This window comes from Spermophilus citellus, assembly GCF_964194105.1.
Source record: "Spermophilus citellus genome assembly, chromosome: 6".
In the NCBI taxonomy this organism is placed as follows: Eukaryota; Metazoa; Chordata; class Mammalia; order Rodentia; family Sciuridae; genus Spermophilus; species Spermophilus citellus.
The window spans coordinates 111802134-111825940 of NC_138187.1; the positions used below are offsets into that span (position 1 = coordinate 111802134).

The 23807-nt window shown below is 38.4% G+C and overlaps 1 protein-coding gene and 1 pseudogene across 2 annotated transcripts; one reads left to right on the forward strand and one right to left on the reverse strand.

Moving 5' to 3' along the window:
• Nucleotides 1-1031: 1031 nt before the first annotated feature.
• LOC308652211 (chromobox protein homolog 3-like) lies at nt 1032-1562 on the reverse strand (annotated as a pseudogene). Its single transcript has one exon. The product of its transcript is annotated as a chromobox protein homolog 3-like (transcript).
• A 4657-nt stretch (nt 1563-6219) lies between these two features.
• SDE2 (SDE2 telomere maintenance homolog) lies at nt 6220-21741 on the forward strand. Its single transcript, XM_081297229.1, has 7 exons — nt 6220-6378; nt 12642-12759; nt 13743-13854; nt 14876-15045; nt 16510-16624; nt 18512-19013; nt 21415-21741. Exons 1-7 carry the CDS (start codon nt 6259-6261, stop codon nt 21634-21636), a joined length of 1359 nt encoding a protein of 452 aa, XP_081153355.1. The 5' UTR covers nt 6220-6258; the 3' UTR covers nt 21637-21741.
• The last annotated feature ends 2066 nt before the right edge of the window (nt 21742-23807 follow it).

Genomic DNA, 23807 nt, shown 5'->3' on the forward strand with positions numbered 1-23807 from the left:
GCTGTTTTGGGGACTTAGCCTCCATAATGATCTGAGCTAAATCCTCATTATCTACCTACCTACATACATACCTACCTACTTACTTATCTATTCATCCATCCATCCATCCATCCATCTATCCATTCATCCTATTGGTTCTGTTTCTCTGTAGAACCCTAACACAGTATTAATGTAATTAAACAAAAATACCCCTCAAAGACCTACTACTTCTTCAGCAAGAAAATTCCCTTTTGAAAGACTTAGCTTTGTAGAATTAATATAGGATCATGGATTTTTATTGACTAGAGATAAATCAAATTGAAGGTTAAAAAAATTCCATTGCTGAGATACTAGAAATTTCTGATAGGTATATTTTGCTATATAGTTCTAGTACAGTGAGTAGCATTGCTGAAATTAATTAATTATTATTATTATTATTAGGCACTGGGGATCAAACCCAGGGTTTACATATATACTAGCAAGCACTTTACCACTAAACTATACCTCCAACCCCCAGAAATTAATTTTTTTAGTGCAACAAATTTGATGGTATTGGTGAGAATAAAGATAATCAAAAGGCTTTGTAAACTAGTGCTGTTATAATAATGCAAACTAGGAGATATCTAGGGCAATTAAAAGTGACAGAATTTATCTATGGAAAGAAGGAAGCTTGGGGCTGGGGATGTGGCTCAAGCGGTAGCACGCTGGCCTTGTATGCGTGCGGCCCGGATTCGATCCTCAGCACCACATACCAACAAAGATGTTTGTGTCCGCTGAGAACTAAAAAATAAATATTAAAAATTCTCTCTCTCTCTCTCTCTCTCTCTCTCTCTCTCTCTCTCTCTCTCTCTCCTCTCTCACTCTCTCTTTAAAAAAAAAAAAAAAAGAAGGAAGCTCCTTTCATCTTCTTGTACAAAGAGATGAGCTTCAATATTCGGCATTGACTGTGGGTCTAGCTTTTTATCTCTGCCCGGTAACTCTACCCTACTGGTCTTTTCTGCTCTCATATGCTTCTTTCCAGCATCAGTGCTTAAACATAAGCCTTTTCTGCCTCATCTGAATCTTTCCATTTCATAAGAAATATCAATTCTCCACTGCTGTCTGTGGCACCAATTATTCGTTCAGGATCAAGACCTCTGGCAAAGCCTCTTGGTTTGTCAGCAGCATCTCTTTTCTTCTTTGACTTGCTATCATCAGATTCGCTGTCAGATAAAGATTTTCTTTTGGTACCATCTTTTTCTTTACCAGCTTTTTGAGAATTAAGAAATGCTTCAATTAACTCTGGACAATCTAAATTTTCTTCAGGTTCCCAAGTATTGTCAGCATCTGTAAATCCTTTCCACTTCAGAAAGTATTCCACCTTTCCATTTACTACACGTCGGTCTAGGACTTTTTCTACCACAAATTCTTCAGGCTCTGCCTCTTCAACTTTTTTACTCTTTCCATTCTGTTTCTTTCCCATTTTTTGCAATGTAGTCTTATTGGAGGCCATTTTTTTAAATTGCAGACTTGAAGAGCTACAATCACCACCTCTGATGCTCCAGGTCGCGGATCTGCAGCGTCTCCAGCCCTGCGCGCCTCAAGCTCGATGCTGGCAAAAGAAGCAAATATAAAGTGTCCTCAAATTGTAATTGCTTTTTATGAAGAGAGATTAACGTGGCATTCTTGTCCAGAAGATGAAGCTCAATAACTATTTGCATTGTTTTCTATATATAAAAATCTGGGTCTTGGTTTTTGATTTACTAGTGTGAAAAAATAACTACATTCTAATGAAAATCAAGTTTGATATGTTGGTTTTGAAAGTAGTATTGGGGAGTTGTTGGGTTTTATTTTTTTGTTTTGCATCAGTAGCACTGGTTACTTTGAACAAATAAAAGCTTTCTGTAGTTGCTTCCTTTATCAGAAAAGAGCATTTGATATGATGGTATATTTCCTCTGCTTTTCTGAAAGTTGGGGAAATTTCTGTAGTCATTACTCAGAACTTGTTTTTAACTCATATGCCTAAGGACCATTCTCGGGGTTTTGTTTATTTGTTTGTGTGTGTGTGTATGTGTGCATGTGTACATAAAATACTTACATAATGGTTTTGGTTTTTTAAACATTCACCAACACAAAAACAATGGGTAGTAAACCCAAGTTCCTGAGATGCCATCATCCTCTGCAACTTAAGAAATGTCACTTCAAGTTAAATTGAAATTTTCCCTAAACTTAACCTTTCAGATTAAATAAGTGATTCTGTAGTTAATTGGACACTTTAAATTAGATGATTATGAGCACATTAAATTTACATCTGTCGTCACATAAATGCAACAGTTTTATTTGCAAAATTCCTGAAAGGAAAAATACTATCACTATGCCACTTCTGCACCCAGGCAAGTAAACTAGACAAATCCTAGTTTGTCTTAAAATTATTGAAGAAAGAAGTGGGCATGTTAAGAGTTCTAGTTAGCCATTCCTTTTTTAAAAGTTGAAATCTGCATACTAAAAGGTCATAATTCATGGAATGTCTTTAAGATTTGGCTCATGGAAACCTGATCAGATGGCTAAAGATGTTGGCAATTTATAGCCTGCTCACATAAATTGGTGAGGGAATTTTTACAGTCTAAACTATTGACCTGCATGTGTTTTCTTCACCCCAGTTCATCCTTAACATGTAGGCTCAGTCTTTTCAGTATTTGCATTACTGGTTCAACACAAGCCAGGAAAATAACTTTGTAGTAATCAGAATGTTACCCAACTGTATATTGTTTACTTTATTGTAAATACTGGTGAACAATGGTCAATAAATAGTTTTATATTCCTTTAAAAAAAAACAAAAAAAACATAAGCCTTTTCTACCTCTCATTCCACCTCACCCTTGACGTATCCTGTTTTCTTCTATCCAATAAAGGAAGGAGGGTGGAGATTTGGCTTCTCTGGCAGCCAAACACAGTGATGCTTGCTCCAGGCTCCACCTCCCACACCATCCACCACCTTGTGTGGACTATATTGCTTTTACCCAGAAGCTGTTTTTCCATCTACTAGGAGCTGACCTCATTGTTCCTGGGGCTGGAGCCATCTTATAAGGCAAAGCTTGCCAGTTTGGGAGTTGATGGCAGTTTTGTGTTTGTGGCACTGGAGGAGTCGGCTTGTCCATTGTCTTTTGTCATAAAGATGTTAACAACTACCTTTCCTCTCCTTTAAACACGAACATGGCTGAAAGCACAGAAGTGTGACTCGTACGTCACACATGGATATGTATGTAGATTCACTAGTTTAGGAAACGGCTGTTGTTGATGAGAATTGTCAGTATACAGCTCTGCTTCCTGTTCTTGCAGACCAGCATGACATTTGGCTCAATCGAGCCCCTGTCATGGGTTGCCATACAAACATTGCTTGACTGGTGCTGTCATTTCCTGGCAATGAACAATTATTCCACATTGCCTCAGGATGCTCTCACAGTGTCCCTCTCGTGGCCACTGAACCAGTCCTCAAAAAGCAAATGTACAGCTGGAGTCATGCTTTTGAGGAACACAGGCAGCAACAAAGCCAGTATGGTTTATTGGAAGGACCATCAAATACAGCTCTAGGAGCACAGCTGCAGTATTTTCAAAATAGGGGTCAGGGCTGTGGCTCAGCGGTAGAGCACTTGCCTAGCACATGTGAGGCCCTGGGTTCGATCCTCAGCACTACATAAAAATACACAAAATAAAGGTATTTAAAAAGAAGTATTTTCAAAATAGAGGAACTGGCTCTCACCCCAATCACCATATAGTTGTCACAGCCATCCATGGCCTTCTTGTCCCTTCCCCATCCGACACCATGAAGAGGGGAAGGTAGCAGTGGTGGTTCTTGAATTCCATAATCACTGGCCACATACTATCATCTACTGGATAACACCACATACCCTCACAACCCAGCTAATCAGCTCTCTTGTTAGATTTTTTTCTCCTTAATATGCACCATATTCTTGGCCATAGGTTCTTTGATTTCCCCTATTATTTTAATGAACTTAATAGCAAGCAATCCACATTGAATTCTGCATCTTTAGGATAGAATGTTTTACAGTAGTGCAAAACATGTCTCTTCAGATGTACATTGGGAACAGACTTACTACCTTAGCAATTCATCAAGTAGCCAACTAATATTTGCTTACCGTCTACTTTGTATATGTCTTAGGTGCAAGGTGCTCATTGTGAAGGTTCAACAACAGATTATATATTGCTCAGGAAATAAGCATCTTGAAAAGTTGATAAAAGTAGTTATTTCATATTTTAAGTAACAAATGTCTATACAGTACCTGGAACTTTTTAAATAATAGGAATTTAAATGCAACATGAGGATAAAAAGTGAACAATGCCATCCAGACTTTAAGTCTGGGGAGAGCTAGATAAATTATTTAATAATAAATGATGCAGACTTTCCTTATTAGGAGGGGTTACTGAAGCCATTACAGGACACAAAACATTATCCTGATACAGAAACATAAACTTATCTTTATCTAGCCATTTGTAGGGGAGAAAGAACCCAGGACTTTATTTTTGATACTAGGCATTTAATTCAGAGGCACTTTACCACTGAGCTACATTCCCAGGCCGTCCTCCCGCCCTTTTTTTTTAGACAGGGTCTCACTAAATTGCTGAGCGCCTCCAACTTGGGATCCTCCTGTCTCAACCTCCTGAATCTAGAGGAATGCACCACAGTGCCTGGCTGAAGACTCTTGAAATAGCTAATTTCCCTCCCCAGAAAGCAGAATCTATGAATAAGAAGAGATTGTGGGATCACAGCTCTAAATTATTTGTTCTGAGCAAGTAACCTTGAAGATGAAAAATTGAGAGACTGTAAGGACTATAGGACTCATGGTTTCTAGTGTTTGAACTGCTTACATAATACTTTTTTTTTTTTTTTTTTTTTGGTGGTGCTGGGGGTCAAACGCAGGGCCTTGCAAATACTAGGCAAGTACTCTACCAACTGAGCTACATCCCCACCTGTGAGCTGCTTACATAATACTTGATGAGACATCTATTTACCCCAGGATCACCAGGACACCCCTTTTGCAACATATTGCTTCAGGGCACAACATGCTTTATTTTGTGTAATTTTTCTTTATCTACTGGAAAACCCATGGAGGCCCTGTCTCTCTTCCCCTCCTGTGCAAAATAAGACAAGAGAACCTATAACTTCACAGGCATTGGAACTCGATTTTTGCTCACACTGCCTCAATTAAACAAGTTCTGAATTTTTTTTCCCCCCTTGGTGATGAGTGACATTGCCGTGCACCTTAACAGCAGAGAAAGCGATTCTGTGGGCCAATACATTTGTGTCTAGGAGGCATGGATATCTCCTGCTAACCCTCCTAGCTTCACACTAGCGGCTTTTAAATTGCTCAGAATTTTAGAAATGCCATAATCTCAGCATATTAAATATTAAGGGACTCCCTCAGAGTGCCAGAGCCTTAAACTTACGTTATGCAAATCTGAACGAGCATGTTTCCATGGTGCAGAATAAAAGTTATGGCAGGGCTTTTTTTTTTTTTTTTTTTTTGAAGCAGCATACTATAAACGTCACTCATGCCACTGTCTTTCACAAGGGCCCACTTGCTGTGAAATATTTTGAAAACAGAGACAAAGTGGAGATAACGCAGAGCGCAAACAGGCAGAAATGAGTAAACCGTGCTTGGCTGCTCCCGAAGAGGAAAAGGGACGCTCTGGAAATCTGAAGGAAAAAAACACGCGGCCCGCTGTTCGGGGACCTCTGTTTCCCTTGTCCCTCGAGCTGGGGAGGGCTCCCCCAGGAGAAGGAAGCAGCCCCCCCGCCCCCAACCAGCTTCCGGACTGCAGCTTCTCTCCTCACACCTCCAGGGAGCAGTGCTGTCTCAGGCCACAATTCTCCGCGACCCAAAAATAACTACACAGATGTAAGGAAAAGGGCCAAAGCCCGCGGCACAGGGCGGTGCTTAGTTACAGTCTTATCGCTCACAGCCAGAACGCTGGAAACCTAACCTAGCGCCAGCCTTTTATAGCCAGTCCCTCGAGCCCCGCCTTAGCAACCACTCCTAGCAACGCCTCGCCCTCGCGCTCTGCCGGCTTATCGGCCTCAGTCAGGCCCTTCCTGTTCCCCTACCCCCACCCGCTCGGCACGGCCGCCCGGGCCACGTGACTTGCCCCTGGGGAAGGGCGGGGCGAGTGGAAACATGCAGGGCGGGGCGCTGGAAGGCGAGGCCTACCGTCATCAAGATGCGACCGGATGGTTGTGGCGCCTAGTATTTCAGGGCGTCGGGAGGTTCCGGGACTAGGGAAAATGGCGGGGACTGTGGTGCTGGCGTGGATTCGCGGCCCCGGCTCCGGGTGCAAGGCGGTGCGGTGTGCCTCGGACCGGTGTTCCGTACGGGATTTTATCCACCGACACTGCCAAGATCAGGTGAGGATCGCGGTTCCTGGAAGGTAGGGGAAAGGCAGCCTAGGGGCTGAGCTGGGTGCGAACAGGGTCTGTCTCGGGTGGGTCTTATTCTCTGGGGTTTTGGGTTTGAGACTGAGTTCTCCAGTTTTAAGGTGCATCAAACTAATACTGAGACCTTTTGTGTTTTGAAGGTGGTTGCTTTGTCTCCCCATAGAAAGAGAAAAGAAAAAATGCTAATTATGGGTGTTTATTAGTTCAGCCCTGATTTACACTTTGGTTCGGTTTCTTTATCTGTAAATTAGGAATTTGGACCAGGTGACCTTTAAGGCTCATGTCCTTACATTCATAGGGACGTGCATTGTATCTACTAACCACAAAACCCTGTTGAGTTCTTAGGGAAATATGTCCTAGCCAAACCCAGGTCAAAAGACCATTGGGGAGCAGAGTGAGTTCATCTAGTCACTGGATTCCTCCAGTGGCTGGTCGGGGCCACCCACTTATACACTGTACTGTTGAGGGCATGGATTCTTGGTCTTATTATTTAGTTGCTTTCGTCAGTAATTTAATGTTTTTTTTTTGTCCATGCATATTTATGAATACCCATCAAGGACTTGTAAGGTTACCTGTATATCTGTATTCTTTTACTTAATTCCAAAGTAAGCAAATGTTTATCAACTGTGAGATAATAAACATGTTCATTTATCTAAGAAAATTAGTGGTCCTCTTGAATCTAATTTTAAAATTTTGGCACTTAATCTAGAATTCTGTTTATACACCTAATCCATGCTGTTTTTTCCATTACTTATAAGCTTAACAAATGTTAACACTGCAAACCAAATCTTTAAAACACTAGGTCTTGTTCCATGGAGAAGCAATGTGTGTTTGCAAATAATGTGGTTTTCCAGCTTCCTGCTTTCTTTCTGTATTGCAGTCTAGTCTAAAAACAGCAGAACTATTTTGGACCATCTGAAAGGGAAAACAATTTTGCAAAATAGTTGGCTTTTAGTATACTTGAAAATAATTGGTATGAAGTTTCCAAACCTTACTAACAGTTGATCCAAAGTGGAACCAGAAAAAAATAGGATCGTAACTCTCAGGAGTGATGGGAATAAGAATTTTAAAATAAGTAGCAAGAAATAGAAATGAATTCTGACAGTTATTTCACAAACATCACTACAGCAAATCTGAATAGAAACAACTTATAAAAGGGTATTTGATGAGATATTGAAACATAAAAATAGTTCAGGTTCACATCTATGCTTTTTTAGGTAGTAGTATTGGGAATTGAACCCAAGGGCACTTTGCCACTGAGTTATGTCCCCTGTCTCTATTTATTTGTTTTTTAAATTCCAAGACCAGGTCTTGCTAATTTGTAGAAGTTTACCTTGAACTTTCGATCCTCCTGCTTCAGTCACTGGGATTATAGGTATGCACCATCATGCCTTACCCACGCCTATGCTTTTAAAAACAAAAGTGTTCTGAAATTAGAAAGTTAGTGTTAGTTCCCACTGAGAAAATTAAAATCTGTCCTATTTTCATCAGGCATAACAGACACAGATAAAGCCCTTTGCAAAGTTAATAGAAAACAGTGTTTTTCCCAAAGGCATGCTACAATGGTAAAATTTTATAAACACCTCCTTAAAAATCTTGTCTTAATCACTGGGAAAACTTAGTCAAATAAATCATAGATGGATTTAAAAACTCCACTTTTAAAATTATATCAGTGATAATGAAATATTCTACTCTTGCCTTGATGGTCTAAGTCTCTTTGATACAGAGAAGTACTCTTGATTTCCATACCAGGTGCAGAGCTTCTGATTAGGAGCTTCTAGACACAGCATTCCATATCTATCTTAAATAGAGGAAAGAGGAACCTGGGTGTGTTTCACAGTTCAGACCTGATGTTGGCCCTTTTATACACAGAACTGATTTGTTTTAAGCCTGTCAAAACACTGCTTCATTTAAATTCCACCTAACTTCACTCTTGCCCCAGATCCTATTTTTCTTTTATTGGTGAGGTATTCCGTGATTCTTCTGGTGTGCAATCCCCCTTTATTACAGTGAGTCAATAAATTTTACTAGATTGAACTACAGGTTTGTCCCTGATGACCCTTGAAGTGTGCTTCATAATACACAGATAGTTAATCAGTTAACTCCAAATTTCTTTGTTCTTTTTTCTAGAGAGACTTACTTGACAAGAATCTTAACAAATAGAAGATTCAGTTTTGGTTAGTTTTCTTGTTTAATGAGTAGTTCTGTTTGGAAATGAAGTTTCTGCCTTTACATTAATGTCTTTCAGTTATTTAAAATATCAGAAATACCATACCCATTAGACAAAATACTACAAGAAATTAAAGTGGCTTTTTAAAAAATAAACATTAAAACAAATATGAGATGCATTACATATTTAACTTTACAACAGTCTTAAAATAGTATCTTACAGATAAGAATGATCTTAAGTTAATCACATCATTGTAGATAGCCTTAGCTCTTTTGCTTCTCTTCGAGGACATCATTTTTAGTTGGGAAAACAAATGTCAAACTACTTAAATCCAGCTGTCTATTTATTCTGCCCAGACATCTGGGCAGTGCTGTGGTAGGGAAAAATGTAATCTCACAAATACGTTTCACTCAATTTGCACCCAGTACTGCTTGGCAGCTATATTTTCCTAATCCAAAGTGGACTTCCAGTACTGCTTAGCATCCTGAACTGTGTAGTCCCTTGAGCAGCTGGACAGAATCTGGGCTTTGCTTGTTTCCCCACATGTCACAAATATTTTTTATATATACCATGGTATGAACAGGGTGAAGAAACCCTGGTTAATTTCATCACTCTCACTTTTATTGGTCCTCTTTAATTTCTTCTCTAAATTTTCAATACTTCCTCTTTAAGGCCCCAACTTTCCGTTCATTGAGGTAGTAAGGAGAAGAGAATTTCCTAATTCTCATACCAGTTCCTTTACCTACCTGCCATATATTCAGCATTTTCTTCTGTTGCTATGGGTGATTTGTCCTCATTATTTCACAAATAATTCATAAGTATCTTCTATTCTGCACAAAATCTGTCCCCTCAGTTATTAAAGGACTTTTTTTTTTTAGCATTAGTTCTCTCCTCTGCATTTCCATGTTTTTCCTTTTTACTGCTCATTTTTACCAATGTGTAAATATGAGCTCACATCCCTTCAGCTATCACTTCCATTTTCTCTGTTTTTGTTTTTCTTTTCTTTTTTGGTGCTGGAGGTGGAATCCAGGACTTGGTCCATGCTAGGGAAATGACATCCTCAGTCTCTGATTTTCTTTACAGAAAAAAATTCTTGAAGGTAAAATTCTTGAGTTTTCATTAGGCTTTTGTTCCCCTTACTCCAAACAACTTTTATGCTCATCCCTTTTATGCCACATCCAGTAATCAGTCTCCAGTTTTCATTGTACTTGGAGCATCAGCATCATTTGGCACAGCTGATCATTACTTTCTCCATACTTTTTTCCAAGCAACTAGTCATCACCTTTAGTTCTCTTCTGCTTCACACCCCCCCCCCACCTTGTGCATGCAAGGCAAGCACTCTACCAACTGAGTTATCTCCCCAACCCCTCATTGACCTCTCTTGCTGCTTCCTCCCCATCTTCCTAATCTCTGAACCTTGGAGTTACCAGGGTTTGTTTTTTCTGGTAGATTTCCTCTGACCCATTCGACAACTTTCATATGTAAATTTCCAGTACCAACATTCTCCTGAATTTCAGATTTGCATATCCATCAGTTTATTTAACGTCTCCATTTGCCTAATAGACATAACAACATGGGACTAATTTTCCCCCCAAAACTTCCTCCTTCATCCTGATAAGTGGCAAATCTATTCTCCCACCTGTCAAATTTTTATTTCTTTTAATTTCTTAGATTAAAATAAGGTAGATTTTTCTTTCTTATGTGTAAGGAGTCAAGGCTGTTTGGGTGGCTCCCTGTTACCTGACTGGGCTCTGGACTCCTTATGTCTTATTACTTATATGGCCTTTACCTTAGGGAACAAAATGGTGCTTCAACTTCTGCAGGGACAAAGCAGAAGAACATATATCAAAATTTTGAACTCCTCCTCAGTTCTGTTGGTTTCACTTTATCTATCCAGACCATTGGTAAATCTTATTGCCTCTACCTTCAGCGTGTCCTCAGTATTTTTATTGCCTTCTGCCACACCACACTGGCACAAGTAACTTTTCATTTCTCACCTGTATCATCACAGAAATGTCTCACTGATTTATCTGCTTTTGTAGCTTTATTTGCAACTCAACATCTAGAGTGGTCCTTTAAAAGCATAACTTTGATCATCGTCCTACTTTGTTCAAAACTTTGCCATAGTTGTAAAACCCTAAGTTCTTACAGTGGATTTTAATGCCTTGACATTCTTGTGCTTATTTCATTCCAGCCATATTTGCCATTTTGCTTTTCCTGGAGTGAAGCTTATTCCTGCTTCAGGTCTTTGTGTGAGCCATGCAAATGCTAGTCAAGCACTCTATCACTGAGCTAATTCTCATCTCTTTAATATTTTATTTTGAGACAAGGTCTTGCCTAAACTGGCTTTGAACTTGTGGTCCTCCTACCTCAGCCTCTTAAGTAGCTGGGATTACAGGTGTGCTTCACGGTGCTGTGCCCAGCTTCAGCTCTTTATTTGACTGGTGCCTCTGTCTGGGGTGCTGTTCCCCTAGAAAAGTTCGTGGCATATTTACTCACTTTCTTTACTTCACTGTTCAAATATCATTGATCATAGATTTCCTTGACTAGCAATATAAAATAGATCGCCATTATGCCTGTCCCTTTGTCCTGCTTATTATCACTTGACATGATATGTACTTTTTTTTCCTTGTTATTTTTCTTTCCCCACTAAAACAATAGGTCCACGAGGCAGGACTTTTTATTTTCATAGTATTCCAACACCTGAAAGGTAGTGGACATATAATAATAGATAATGAGCAGTTAATTAATAGTTGTTGAATGAATGAATAGTTACTTTAGAATTAATTATATGTAACCAGGCACAGGCACAGTGGCGCACTACTATAATCCCATCTTCTCCGGAGGCTAAGACAGGAGGATTGAAAGTTCAAAGCCAGTTTTAGCAATTTAGTGAGGCCCTAAGCAATTTAGCAAAATTTTGTCTTATAATTAAAAAAGGCCTGGGGATGTAGCTCAAATTGCCCCTGGGCTAAATTCCCAGTCACCGCCCTGCCACTGTTTTTTTTTTTTTTTTTTTAAAGGAATAATTATGTGATTTTTTTTTTTTTTAAGCTCATTTTATTTTCTCTTTTGAGACAGGGTCTCACCAAGTTTCTTAGAGCCTAATTGCTGAGTCTGACCTTGAACTCACGCTCCTTCTGCCTCAGCCTCCTGAGCCACTGGGATTATAAGTGTACCACCATGCCCGGCTATGATTTGGTTTAGAATGAGTTGTTTGTAGTTTTGCTTCAGGAAGATACAAATAATGCATTTTTCCCTTTCAATTGGTTTTTAGATTTTTTCTTTTCTGATGTTGTAGATTCAGCTATATAATTTCTAGTTTGATGTAACTTTGAAAAATATTTTGCAGCCTCAGACACTTAAGCATATAATATGTATATACATATACATACACATATTTATTATGTGAGATTGATGTATACAGAGTGGGTTTGAGTTTATTTGGGCTATAAGTTGGGGGCATCAGCAGAAGAGACAAACACTGACTGTCAGGCAGTCCTAAAAATGTTAAAGCTTATATAGATTTATTAAAAACAGTACCTGTCTCTCACTCACCCCCTTCTTATCCCTATCTATACTTTTCAGGATTTATATTTTCAATTTGTGGATCAGTCTTGTTGTTAACTTGATTTTACCCATTTTTTAAAATGTCAAAGGACAGAGGACCTCAGAGTTATTGGATCTGAACCCTGTATTCTGTGGCTCAGGTGACCTATGGGAGAAGAAGAGTAGCTTTTTATTTCTACCAAAAAAAGACTACAGGTTTTATATATCAAGATTACGTATAATAAATTCATGGATTTTGGAGGGCTGTGCTGGGGATCAAACCCAGGGCCTGTGCATGTTAGCCAACCATTCTACCTCTGAGTTACATCATAAGCCCTGATTAGGTAATAGTAAGAAAAAAATATCTAGCATGCCTCAAATGAGGTAACCTTTTTTTCTTTTAGTAATTTTCACTTTCATTTCAACAAATATTGTGCTTATTATTGGAGTAATAAAAAGATAACAGGTTTCTTCCTGTAAGAAAAAGTATTAAAAAGCCTAAATTTGTCTCTAGGATGTTCCAGTGGAATACTTCTTTGTGAAATGCAATGGAGCCCTCATTAGCACCAATGATACAGTGCAACATGGAGCTGTTTATAGTTTGGAACCACGACTTTGTGGTGGGAAAGGAGGTAGGACATGAATGCTGATTACTTAGTTGTCACACATCAGTAGTCTTTAGCATTGTTTTGGATTAACAAACTTCTTGGTCTCTGAAGTATGCCGCTGTTGTTTTGCCTTATAAAATCCTTGATTACCTAATTTTGAGTATTTCCTCTTTTGTTCTTTTTGAGGAAGAAATAATTGTATGGTACACATCACATGTTCAGCCAGATTGCTCTTAGGAACTCAGGTTCTAAAACTTCAGGGAAGATTAGATGAAGAAAGATAACCATTAGTCTCTCCCATTTGCTGAAGAAAAGAGCTTTAAAACAGATCTCCCAATTTTACCAAGACTCTGTCTCCTTATATTTGGAAGGGTGACATAAAATTGCCTTAAGAAACAACTGTTTGCTGTGCGGGTAGATTAGGTGAGGATCTGGTTATACTGTGAGAAAAGAAAAGAGTGAAAACAGAATATGAACAGTTCTAGGTATTTCTCCTGGTGAACAAACATGTACTTCTTAAGTTTTCTCAAAATCTCCAATGATTTGTTTGGTTTTTCAGAGCATTGACATTTCAAAACTGTAATCATTCAGCTGTTTGAGTTTGTATCCATAAGAATGAAGTATGTCATCAACCATTTGACAGCTTCAGGTTACCTTTCCTTTTAAACTCATTCAAAAATCTCACTACATAATTCTTGAATTATTAATCTGGGTATCTTGGGATCTCTAGCATCGGATAAAGCCCTTTGAATGTTTCCACTATACAATACAGTATTTTAGAGAAGGTGAAAGGTTTGAAGTTAAATCCGAGTTATTGATCTTTTTGCCTTTGTTGCTTGGGCTAGTACCTTTATGTTTACTTTCTAAAAAAAAAAAAAAAGAGAGAGAGAGAAAGGAAACTATAGAGACAGATCACTTTTAATTTAGTGATAGACTTTTTCACAAGTTTGACTTGTAACTTTCTTTGGATATGTTTTAACTTGCTTTCTTCAAATGTATCGACTCAGGTTTTGGATCCATGCTCCGAGCGCTTGGTGCTCAGATTGAGAAGACAACCAATCGAGAAGCTTGCCGGGATCTTAGTGGAAGGAGACTACGAGATGTCAATCATGAGAAAGCGTAAGACACACACCTCTTTTGTTTTAAAGAGAGCAGCATACTTTCACTAGTAAATTACACATATGGCTATGCATATCAGAAATATTTACACTCTCATGGCTGGGGTTGTAGCTCAGTGGTAGAGCTCTTGCCTCATGTGTGAGGCACTGGGTTAGATCTTCGGTGAATAAAATAAAGATCCATCAACAACTAAAAAATATATATTTAAAAAATATTTATGCTCTGTTATTATCTGATTCAACGTTTTCCATAATTTAATAATTATCTTTGGGGCTTACTTAAGTCCATTACAGTATGCTAGCAATAAGTATGGCACACTTTTCTGGGGAAGTATCACAATCTGAGTAAGAGTCTATTGATTCATGTGGAGGGCCTTTTATTTATATAAATATAGTCACACATTGCTTAACAATGAAAACTTGTTCTGAGAAATGCCTGGTTAGACAAATTTGTTGTACAAGCATTAGAGTATACATAGACAAACCCAGATGGTATAGGTTGATCACTCAATGCAATCAAAAGATACTTGAGGCTGCTCCTTGCTAAACATGGCACACTGTTTTACAATAAACTTTTTTTTAACAAATAGAAATATACCCTAAAATAACAGTAGGTACTGGGGTCTAGCTTGGTGGTAGAGCACTTGTCTAGCATGTGCAAGACCCTGGGTTTAATCCCAGAACTAAAAATAAAATAACAATAAATAGTAGAGTACATTAAATACATAAATCAGTAAGTCATTTTTTTTATCATCAGAGATTATGTTGTATACGTTATTGTATGTGCTGTCTTTATACCCACTTGGCAGCACCAGTTTGTTCATGCCAACATCACCACAGAGAGGTATGTAATGCTTTGTGCTGCAAAGTTACTGGCCTATTGTGTCATTAGGCAGTAGAAATTTTCAGGTCCACATTACAATTTTCTGGACCACCATCATATATGCAGTCTGTCATTGAAGGAAACACATGACTATATATAATGTGTCCATTCAATTACATCTCTTCTCCCCCTTCCTCAGAATGGCTGAGTGGGTAAAACAGCAAGCTGAGCGGGAGGCTGAAAAGGAGCAAAAGCGCTTGGAGCGCCTACAGCGGAAGCTTGCAGAACCCAAGCACTGCTTCACCAGCCCGGACTACCAGCAGCAGTGCCATGAGATGGCTGAGCGGCTGGAGGATTCCGTCCTTAAAGGTGAGAATGAGTATTCCTCAGTGTAGTCCATGGCACCCCGGAAGCCTGCAGTTTCAGAGTGCTCCACACTGCACACAGAGAGTCTTCTTAAGCTCTCTTGAGGGTCTTGGCCTTCTGAGAGTCTTCTAAAAGCCTTGGAACCTCTCCCTTTAAAAACAATGTATTTTAACCCTCCTCCAAACAAAACACATACACACACATTGAGCATACTTAACCCCTGAATTCCATGGGCCCCAGGTAAGAACACATTTTATATGTTTGCATGTTGGGATAAGCCTAGTCTTTGGGAGGTCCAGACCTCATTGTATTTGGTTTCAATTTTAGCTCAAAAAAAAAAAAAAAATTGGTGGGATGGTACTGGGGATTGAACCTAGGGGTACCTTATCACTGAGCTATATCCTCAATCTTTTTATTTTTAATTTTTTTAATATATATTTTTCTTTTAGTTATACATGGGCACAATATCTTTATTTTGTTTTTATTTTTATGTGGTGCTGAGGATCGAGCCCAGTGCCTCACATGTGCGAGGCAAGCACTCTTCCATTGAGCCACAACCCCATTCCTTTATTTTTAATTTTTGAAACAGGGTCTCATTAAGTTGTTGAGGCTGGCCTTGAACTTAAGATCCTCCTATCTCAGACTCTTCAGTTGCTGGAATCACAGCATGTGCCACTGTGTCTAGCAATATTTTAATTTTTTTTTAATATTTATTTTTTAGTTATAGGTGAACACAGTACCTTTATTTTATTTTTATGTGGTGCTGAGGGTTGAACCCAGTGCACCACGCATGCCAGGCGAGCGCTCTATCTCTGAGCCACAACCCCAGCCCCTTAAATGGTTTTTAATGAGAATAGTTCTCACTAATTTTTTGACATCCAAAGCATTGTGCTAGACCTGTTGTAGGTACAGTTGAATAAAAAGATATCTCTCCCTTCAAAAAAGGTTGTGATGGTTGGGCATGGCGATGTATGCCTGTAATCCCCAGTACTCAGAAGCCTGAGGCAGAGGATTGCAAGTTGAGGCTAACCTCGGCAGTTTTAGCAAGACCTTGTCTCAAAATAAAATAAAACAGGCTAGAGATGTAATTCAGTGGCAGAACACCCCTGGATGTGATCCCCAGTATGGTAAAAAACAAAAATTGTGATAGAACAGGGGAAGCACAAATGTATGCAAATGACTAACATAAGAGAATAAGTAATTAGATCTGGAGAAGACTATTTATGAACCTGTCAGCCTTGAAGTTACAAATTGGACATTGGTACTTTAAAAAGCTGGTTCCAGAACCAGAACGTTTCTTTGAAATCTCTGTGAACTTAAAGCTAGTCTCATTTTAGCCATATGAGATGTGGAGTACATTAAGAAATTTAAACCTAGAATTTTAGATATCAGCTCCTCTTGCAATCCAGATTATATAATTTCTTTAAACTTGGCTTTGATAGTAGAAACTATTAAATTTCTGGTTAGGTATGCAAGCTGCCTCCAGCAAGATGGTATCGGCAGAAATCAGTGAGAATCGGAAACGGCCGAACAAATCAAATACAGACCAAGGAGCCAGTGCAAAGAAAAGAAAATGCTTTTGGTGAGTATCTTTCATTTTTATTTCAGATTGATCTTTAGGGACTGACATAATTTATTTCCTTCTTATCTATCCAGTAGAAGCACATTTTTACATAATGTTTGACAGGAGCTTGGAGATTTTCCAGAGTGCTTCAGTCTTCAGGTTTTGGTGATTGTCACATTGTTCTCACTAGTAAAGCTTTGTGCTCTGAGTACCATTAATGGAACCTCAAGGATAATTTTTTCTCTTGGAGTGAAACATCAAATAGAGCTTTCTATTTGAATTACTTTTTGATATTAAAAGAGTTGATTTCAAAAATTCCAGCTGAAAGTCAAATTGTATTTCCACTTGCTTCTGTTTTCTGTTTTTTCACTGTTATCATTGAGTTCTTGACTACTGTCACTTGTAGGTGAAAAACACAACAACCCTTTTTCCCACCATTCTTCTGATAGTTCTTTTGGCCCTCTGGTTGCCAGCTTGGTTCCCTTGGGCCAAGTTCTAGAAAATGGTGAGTGCAAATGGATCTTGCTTCCTTGTCAGTCTCCCCTTTAGGGACGGAAGGATAATTATTAACCACAGGTCATGAACTGTTGAGTTCAGCTGAGAATTCTGTGTGTTCTTTGTGAGATGGGAATTAAATGTTCCTAAAAGAAGAAGTAGTAGCATTACCTGTATTTTAAAAAATTTATTGTGGTTTTTTGAGGTACAGTCCATATACAGCAAATGTGTCTGTTTTGATGGATCAGTTCTGTGGATTTTGAAAAGTATATAATATATAGTCATGTAACCATAACCCTAATCAAGGTAACAGTATTTTCATCACCCTAAATAATTCCCAGATGCCCCTACATTTAATTCCCTTCCTCCACCCATAGACTCTTCAACCACTGACCACCAGTATAATGTTTGTTCTTATAGTTTAGGCTTTTCCAGAATGTCATACACTTTAGTGCCTAGCTTCTTTTGCTTAATATAGACTTTTTTTTTTCTTTTTTCTTTTTTGGTACCTGGATTGAAGCCCCAAGGGGCACTTAACCACTGAGCCACATGCCCAGCTCTTTTTATTTTTTTGAGACAGGGTCTCACTACAATGCTTAGGGCCTCATTAAGTTGCTGAGGCTGGTTTTGAACTTGTGTTCCTCCTTTCTTAGCCTCCCAAATCACTGGTATTGCAGGCTTACACCACCATGCCTGGCTTAACATAGATGTTTAAGTATCATCTGTGATATTATATGTATCAGTAGTTATTCCTTTTTATTGCCACATTTCATGGATATGCTACAATTTATTTATCTATTCTTCACTTGATAGATGTCTGGAGATTTTTCCAGTTAAGGGCAATTAAGAATAAAGCACGGATTTTCTTTATTATTTTATTTAATTTTCAACAGTTCAAATTAATGTGAGGAGAGCTTTAAGCAAGATCAGCTTCATTTTAAGAGCTTTACAAGTTTTAAAACAAGATTCTGGAGATGGGGTAGGGATGGGATCCTATTGGATCGTTGGTAGGGTTGGTTCTATCCCCAGATTTTTTTTTTCCCTTCTATTTATGGCTCTGGAATTTTTTTTTTTTCTGAAATTGACCTATTCTCTATCTCAAGCTAGCATAATCAAATAATCTATTTTTTGGAGATCCCACAACTTTTTAAATAGAAGCTATAAGCCTGTTGCAGTGTCACAAGCCTGTAATTCCAGTGACTTGGGAGGCTGAGACGGGGGGATTACAAATTCGAGGCTAGCCTCGATAAATTAGCCAAATCCTGTCTCAGAATAAAAAAGGACCCATTATATAGCTCGTGATAAAGCACCCCTGGGTTCAACTGTCAGTACAGTAAATACATACATACACACAAATAGAAGCTGTAAATATCTTTTTATTTACAATAAAAAACCTTTTTATTCTGACAGGTTGGACATGGAAGGACTAGAGACTGCTGAGGGATCCAGTTCTGAGAGCTCAGATGATGACAGAGAAGAAGCACCTAGTACTTCAGGAATGAGCTTCGCCACTCCAAAAAATGGCAGGGATGCTGTTGAAATGGCAGCCAAATTTCCTAACACTTCTCAGAGGGAGGAAGAATTGAGTACAGACCTTGGATTATCAGAACAAGTACAGACTCCAGAGACTGACCCTGGGAAGTTTATTTCAGAAGACTTATTTGCAGACCTGGGAGAGACATCTACCAAGGAGCACAGGGAGAGGATGACAGTTAGAGAAACAGAGACTAAGGAGATAAAGAAAGCAGAGTGTCAAGAACCCACAGAAAGGGAAGCAGCTGGTGTTGGACTGAGTAAGAATAAAGGGACAAAAGAAATCACTGATGGAGAAATAGCTGCCAAGGTAGCTCCTGGAGAGGATAGGGAAAACATCCCTGTTGCCAAACTGGAGGAAAGCCAGTCAGGAAATACAGTAAGTACTTATTTTGAGTCAATGTTTAGATCCAAATCCATTTAATCTCCATAATAAGTCATTAATATGAAAATGTGCTTTTTTCCCCCAGAAGCTGCGTAGCAAAAGTCATGTTTAATACTAGGAAGTACAGATGATGGAGGAGCTTTGACACACTAGAGGGTTGGTTGGTTTTCTTTTAAGCTCTAGTATTTATACTATTTTGCCACTAGGTGGTGTCTTTAGTGCCATTAGTTTTAAGATGCACATTTTTCACATTTTATCATCTCTGAAGTCAGATGTATAACACACACTGTAGCTTAATTGGTACTTCCCCCGCCCCTCTTTTTTTGTGGTACTGGGGATTGACTACAAAGGTGCTCTACCCCTGAGCCACATCCCCAACTTGTTTTTTAATCTCTCATTTTGAGAAAGGATCTCGCTAAGTTGTCCTAGCTGGCCTTGAATTTGTAATCCTCCTGCCTCAGTCTCCCTAGTCTCTGGGATTACAGGTGTGCACCAAATATTATTTTTTGGGTACCAGGGATTGAACTCAGGGGCACTCGACCACTGAGCCATATCCCAGTCCTATTTTGTATTTTATTTAGAGGCAGGGTCTCACTGAATTGCTTAGTGGCCTCACTTTTGCTGGAGGCTGTCTTTGAACTCTCAACTCCTTCTGCCTCATCCTCTTGATCTGCTGGGATTGTAGGCGTGGGCCACCGTGCCCAGCTAGCTATTCTTTTTGTTTGCTTTATTATCTTTTTTAATTTGTTCTAATTATTTATACATGACAGCAGAATGCATTTGGGTTCATTGTACACAAATGGAGCACAGCTTTTCATTTCTCTGGTAGTATATGAAGTAGAGTTGTACCATATGTAAAGTCATACTGTGTACTTAAAGGTAATGATGTCCGTCTCCAACTAGCTATTTTTAATACATATAATAACTGGATACATTTTGATAAATGGCCCTTTAGTTTTATATGTGCTTATATTTCCTATCATTAAACTACTTATACAGTTTTTCTTTCCCATATGAGACAATTTGAACAATAATTGTCAGCTGGACATAAAGATCTAATAGAAAATTCCATTCCTTTAAAAATTATCATTAAATCATAGGTCTCACGTTGAGCCTTTTAAAAAGTCGTTTTCAGGCAGGGGCTGTAGCTCAGTGTCAAAGCGCTGGCCTACCATGCATGAGGCACTGGGTTTGATCCTCGACACCACATAAAAATTAATAAATAAAATAAAGGCATTCTGTCCGTCTACAACTACAAAAAAAATTTTTTTAAAGTTATTTTCATTGTCCATACTTTTTTAGAGATAGATAGATGATTATTCTCTATTTTCTTTTCTTTTTTTTTTTTTAATTATTATTCTCTATTTTCAATGGAATACCTTCCAGCAAAAATCTTTTAATGTTTACTCTGTGGGTTTGCATTTTAGAATAGGAGGAAAATGCTTCTGCTTGTCATTTATCTAATCAGAATCTTCCCTTACCCTGTCCCCCAAAATAAGCAAAAATGCTAAATTGCCCTTTCTGTGGAGGACACTGAAGTTTTTCATGCTAATGCTTTAATTTGACTTCATCCTATCTCTAGAGTTGTAAGCATGTGGTTTGTTTAGGAATTGGACTTGGGATTTCACGAATGCTAGGCAAGAGCTACATCTTTAGTCCTAGGCATTAATTTTTTTTTAATATTCTTTTAGTTGTAACTGAACACAATACCTTTATTTTATTTATTTATTTTTATGTGGTGCTGAGGATCAAACCCAGTGCCTCACACATACTAGGCAAGCGCTCTGACACTGAGCTACTACCCCAGCCCAGGCATTTAATTTTCATATTGCATGTATATATTAGGAATTTTTTTGTTTTTTATTTTGTGTTTATCTATTTATTTATTGGTACTTTATTTATTTTGAGACAGAGTCTTGCTAAGTTGCTCAGGCTGACCTGAAACTCCTAATCCTTCTGCCTCAGCCTCCCAGGTCACTGGGATTATAGGCATGCACCACCAAAACCAGATAACATTAAAAGCTTTATCCTGGCTAAAGTTTTAGAAAAATGAATAAAGGCTTGGTACAGTGGTACACACCTGTAATTCCAGCAGTTTGGGAGGCTGAGATAGGAAATCACAAGTTTGAGGCATTGGCAACTTAGAGACTATCTCAAAATAAAAAATAAAAAGGGCTACAGATAGTTCAGTGGTAAAGTGCCATTGGATTTATGTGACTCCCAGTACCAAAAGAAAGAATGAACCATGGAGTAACATCTAGATGATTATTAAAATTCAGTAATAAGATAATGGCAAATTACATGATAGTTACTTGAAAAACAGTGTAGTTAACAGAAAAATGTTAACTCCTTCAGAAGGTGTTGGATTTAAATATTTTCTTTCTTTTCCCCTCAGGTTCTTGGTCAGGAAACTGTGGATTTGCTGGCATTCAGCTCTGCTGCAGAACTAGAGTTGTTGGGTTTGGAAAAACTCAAGAGTGAACTGATGGCCCTTGGACTGAAGTGTGGGGGGACGCTACAGGAACGGGCAGCAAGACTCTTCTCTGTCCGAGGACTTGCAAAAGAGCAGATTGACCCAGCTTTATTCGCCAAGCCTTTGAAAGGAAAAAAGAAATGAAGTTCATCAGAGCTGAATCCCTATGTGTAGTCTGCTGGATAATCTGCCTAATGTGAATTTGTAGCCATCATTCCCATCAATTAAAAGCTATTTTTAACAACCCAATTCTAACTGTCCCCTTTTTTTATTATTGCATTTGTAGAATTAAGTGTGAAACCATCTGGGCCTTAAGTTTTCTTCATGTTTTTTTTTTTTTTTTTTTTTTGCAAGGGTGGAGGTGCTAAGGATTGAACTCAGGGCCCTGTACCATTGAGCTGCACCCCAACCCTTTTTACTTTTTATTTTGAGAAACAGGGTCTCACTCAGTTGCTAAGGCTTGCCTCAAACTTGGGATCCTCCTGCCTAGCCTCCCAAGTTGTGGGATTGTAGGCATGTGGCACTGTTCCCAGTCTAAGAATGTTTTTTATAATAAATAATTTGTTAAATAAAGAGCTATTGAGATTTTGGTTAGGAAAGTTACATTTTCAAGGAATTTATTCACATGGCCCAAGTTGTCAGGTTTGTAGTTTTGTTATAGTCCTTTTATGTCTGTAGGTACTGTGGCGAAAACTACTTTTTCATTCTAATTCTTGTAATTTCGTCTTATTTGTTTGTTAGTTTTTGTGGCACTGGGATGGAACCCAGGACCTTGCGCATGGTAGGCAAGTGCTCCATCACTGAGGTATCTCCCAGCCCTGATACTGGTAATTTTGGTTCTCTCTTTCCTTATGAGTCCAGCACTAGGGATCTATTAACTTTGTTCATCTGGTTTTCCATGAACCAACGTTGGCTTTGTTAGTTTTTCTCAATTGTTTTTGATTTCAGTGATTTTTGTTCTTTATTAGTTCCTCTCTTAGTTTAGCTTGGATTTACTTTGTTCTTTTTTCTTTAGCTTCCTAAGATAAGCCTTAGATCATTGAGTTGACTTTTTAGTATAAATATTTAAGCGAAGTTTTATATTAAATGCTGCTTAAGTTACATCTTGACCACATTAACATTTTTATCATCATCAAGTTTAAATATTTTGATTTCCTAGAGTTCTTTGACTCATGAATTAGCTAGAAGTGTGTTGTTTAGTTAGCAAATGTTTGTCTCCCTCCCACCCCAAAGATCATATTGGTACTGATTTCTACTTTAATCCCATTGAGATCAGAAAATATCCTCTTTATAGTTTCAGTCCTTTTGGTTTTATCAAGACCTGTTTTATGACCCAGTATTTATTCTATCATTTTTTGTTTTGTATTCTAGTGTTCTATAACTGTTTTCCTAATCAAACAATTTTTTGGTGTCGGGTTAGAACCAGGGCCTTAGGCATGCTAGGCCAGAACTCACTGAGCTTCGCCCCACCCCAGTACTGAACATTTTATCATTGTGAAATTTCCCTCTTTAATCTCTGGTAACACTTTTTGGTTAAAAGTCTACTTTATCTAACATGAGTGTAGCCTCTCCACCTTATACTTTCCTATTTGCAGTGTACTTCTGTACCTTTTTCTATTCATTTACTTATTACCTCTCTGTGTCTATTTTAAAGTGTTTCTTACATACAGCATGTATTAAGGGCTAGCATTTTTTAGTCTGTCTCGACCTTTTAATTAGAGTGTTTACCATTAAATGTTTCTTTTGGGGGGTACAGCACTAGGGATTGAACCCAGAGGTGCTCAATTGCTGAGCCACATTCCCAGATCGTTTTTTTTAAATGTTGAGCAGGGTCTCACTTAGGGCCTCTCTAAGTTGTTGCGGCTGGCTTTGAAGTTACAGTCCTGCCTCGGCCTCCTGAGCCACTGGGATTACAGGAATATACCACTGTGTCCTAGCTAAATGTAATTAGTGGTTTTTTTGTTTGTTTTTTTGTTTTTTTTTTTGTTTTTTTTGGTACCAGGGATTAAACCCATGGGCAGCTAACCACTGAGCCACATCCTAACCTTTTTTTTGTTTTTTATTTTGAGATGGGGTCTCACTAAATTGCTTAGAGCCTTTTTAAGTTGCTGAAGTTGGTTTTGAACTTGCTTTAGCCTCCCGAGCTGCTAGGATTACAGGTGTGCGCTAGTGCACCCAGCCAGTTTGATTTAGATCTAACATTTTACTGGGTTTTTTTGTTTGTTTGTTTGTTTGGTTGGATTAGTTGGTTGTTTGAGAAGTACATTTAATTTATTGGTGTTTTAGCTGTACTCTACATAATTATTTTAGTGTTA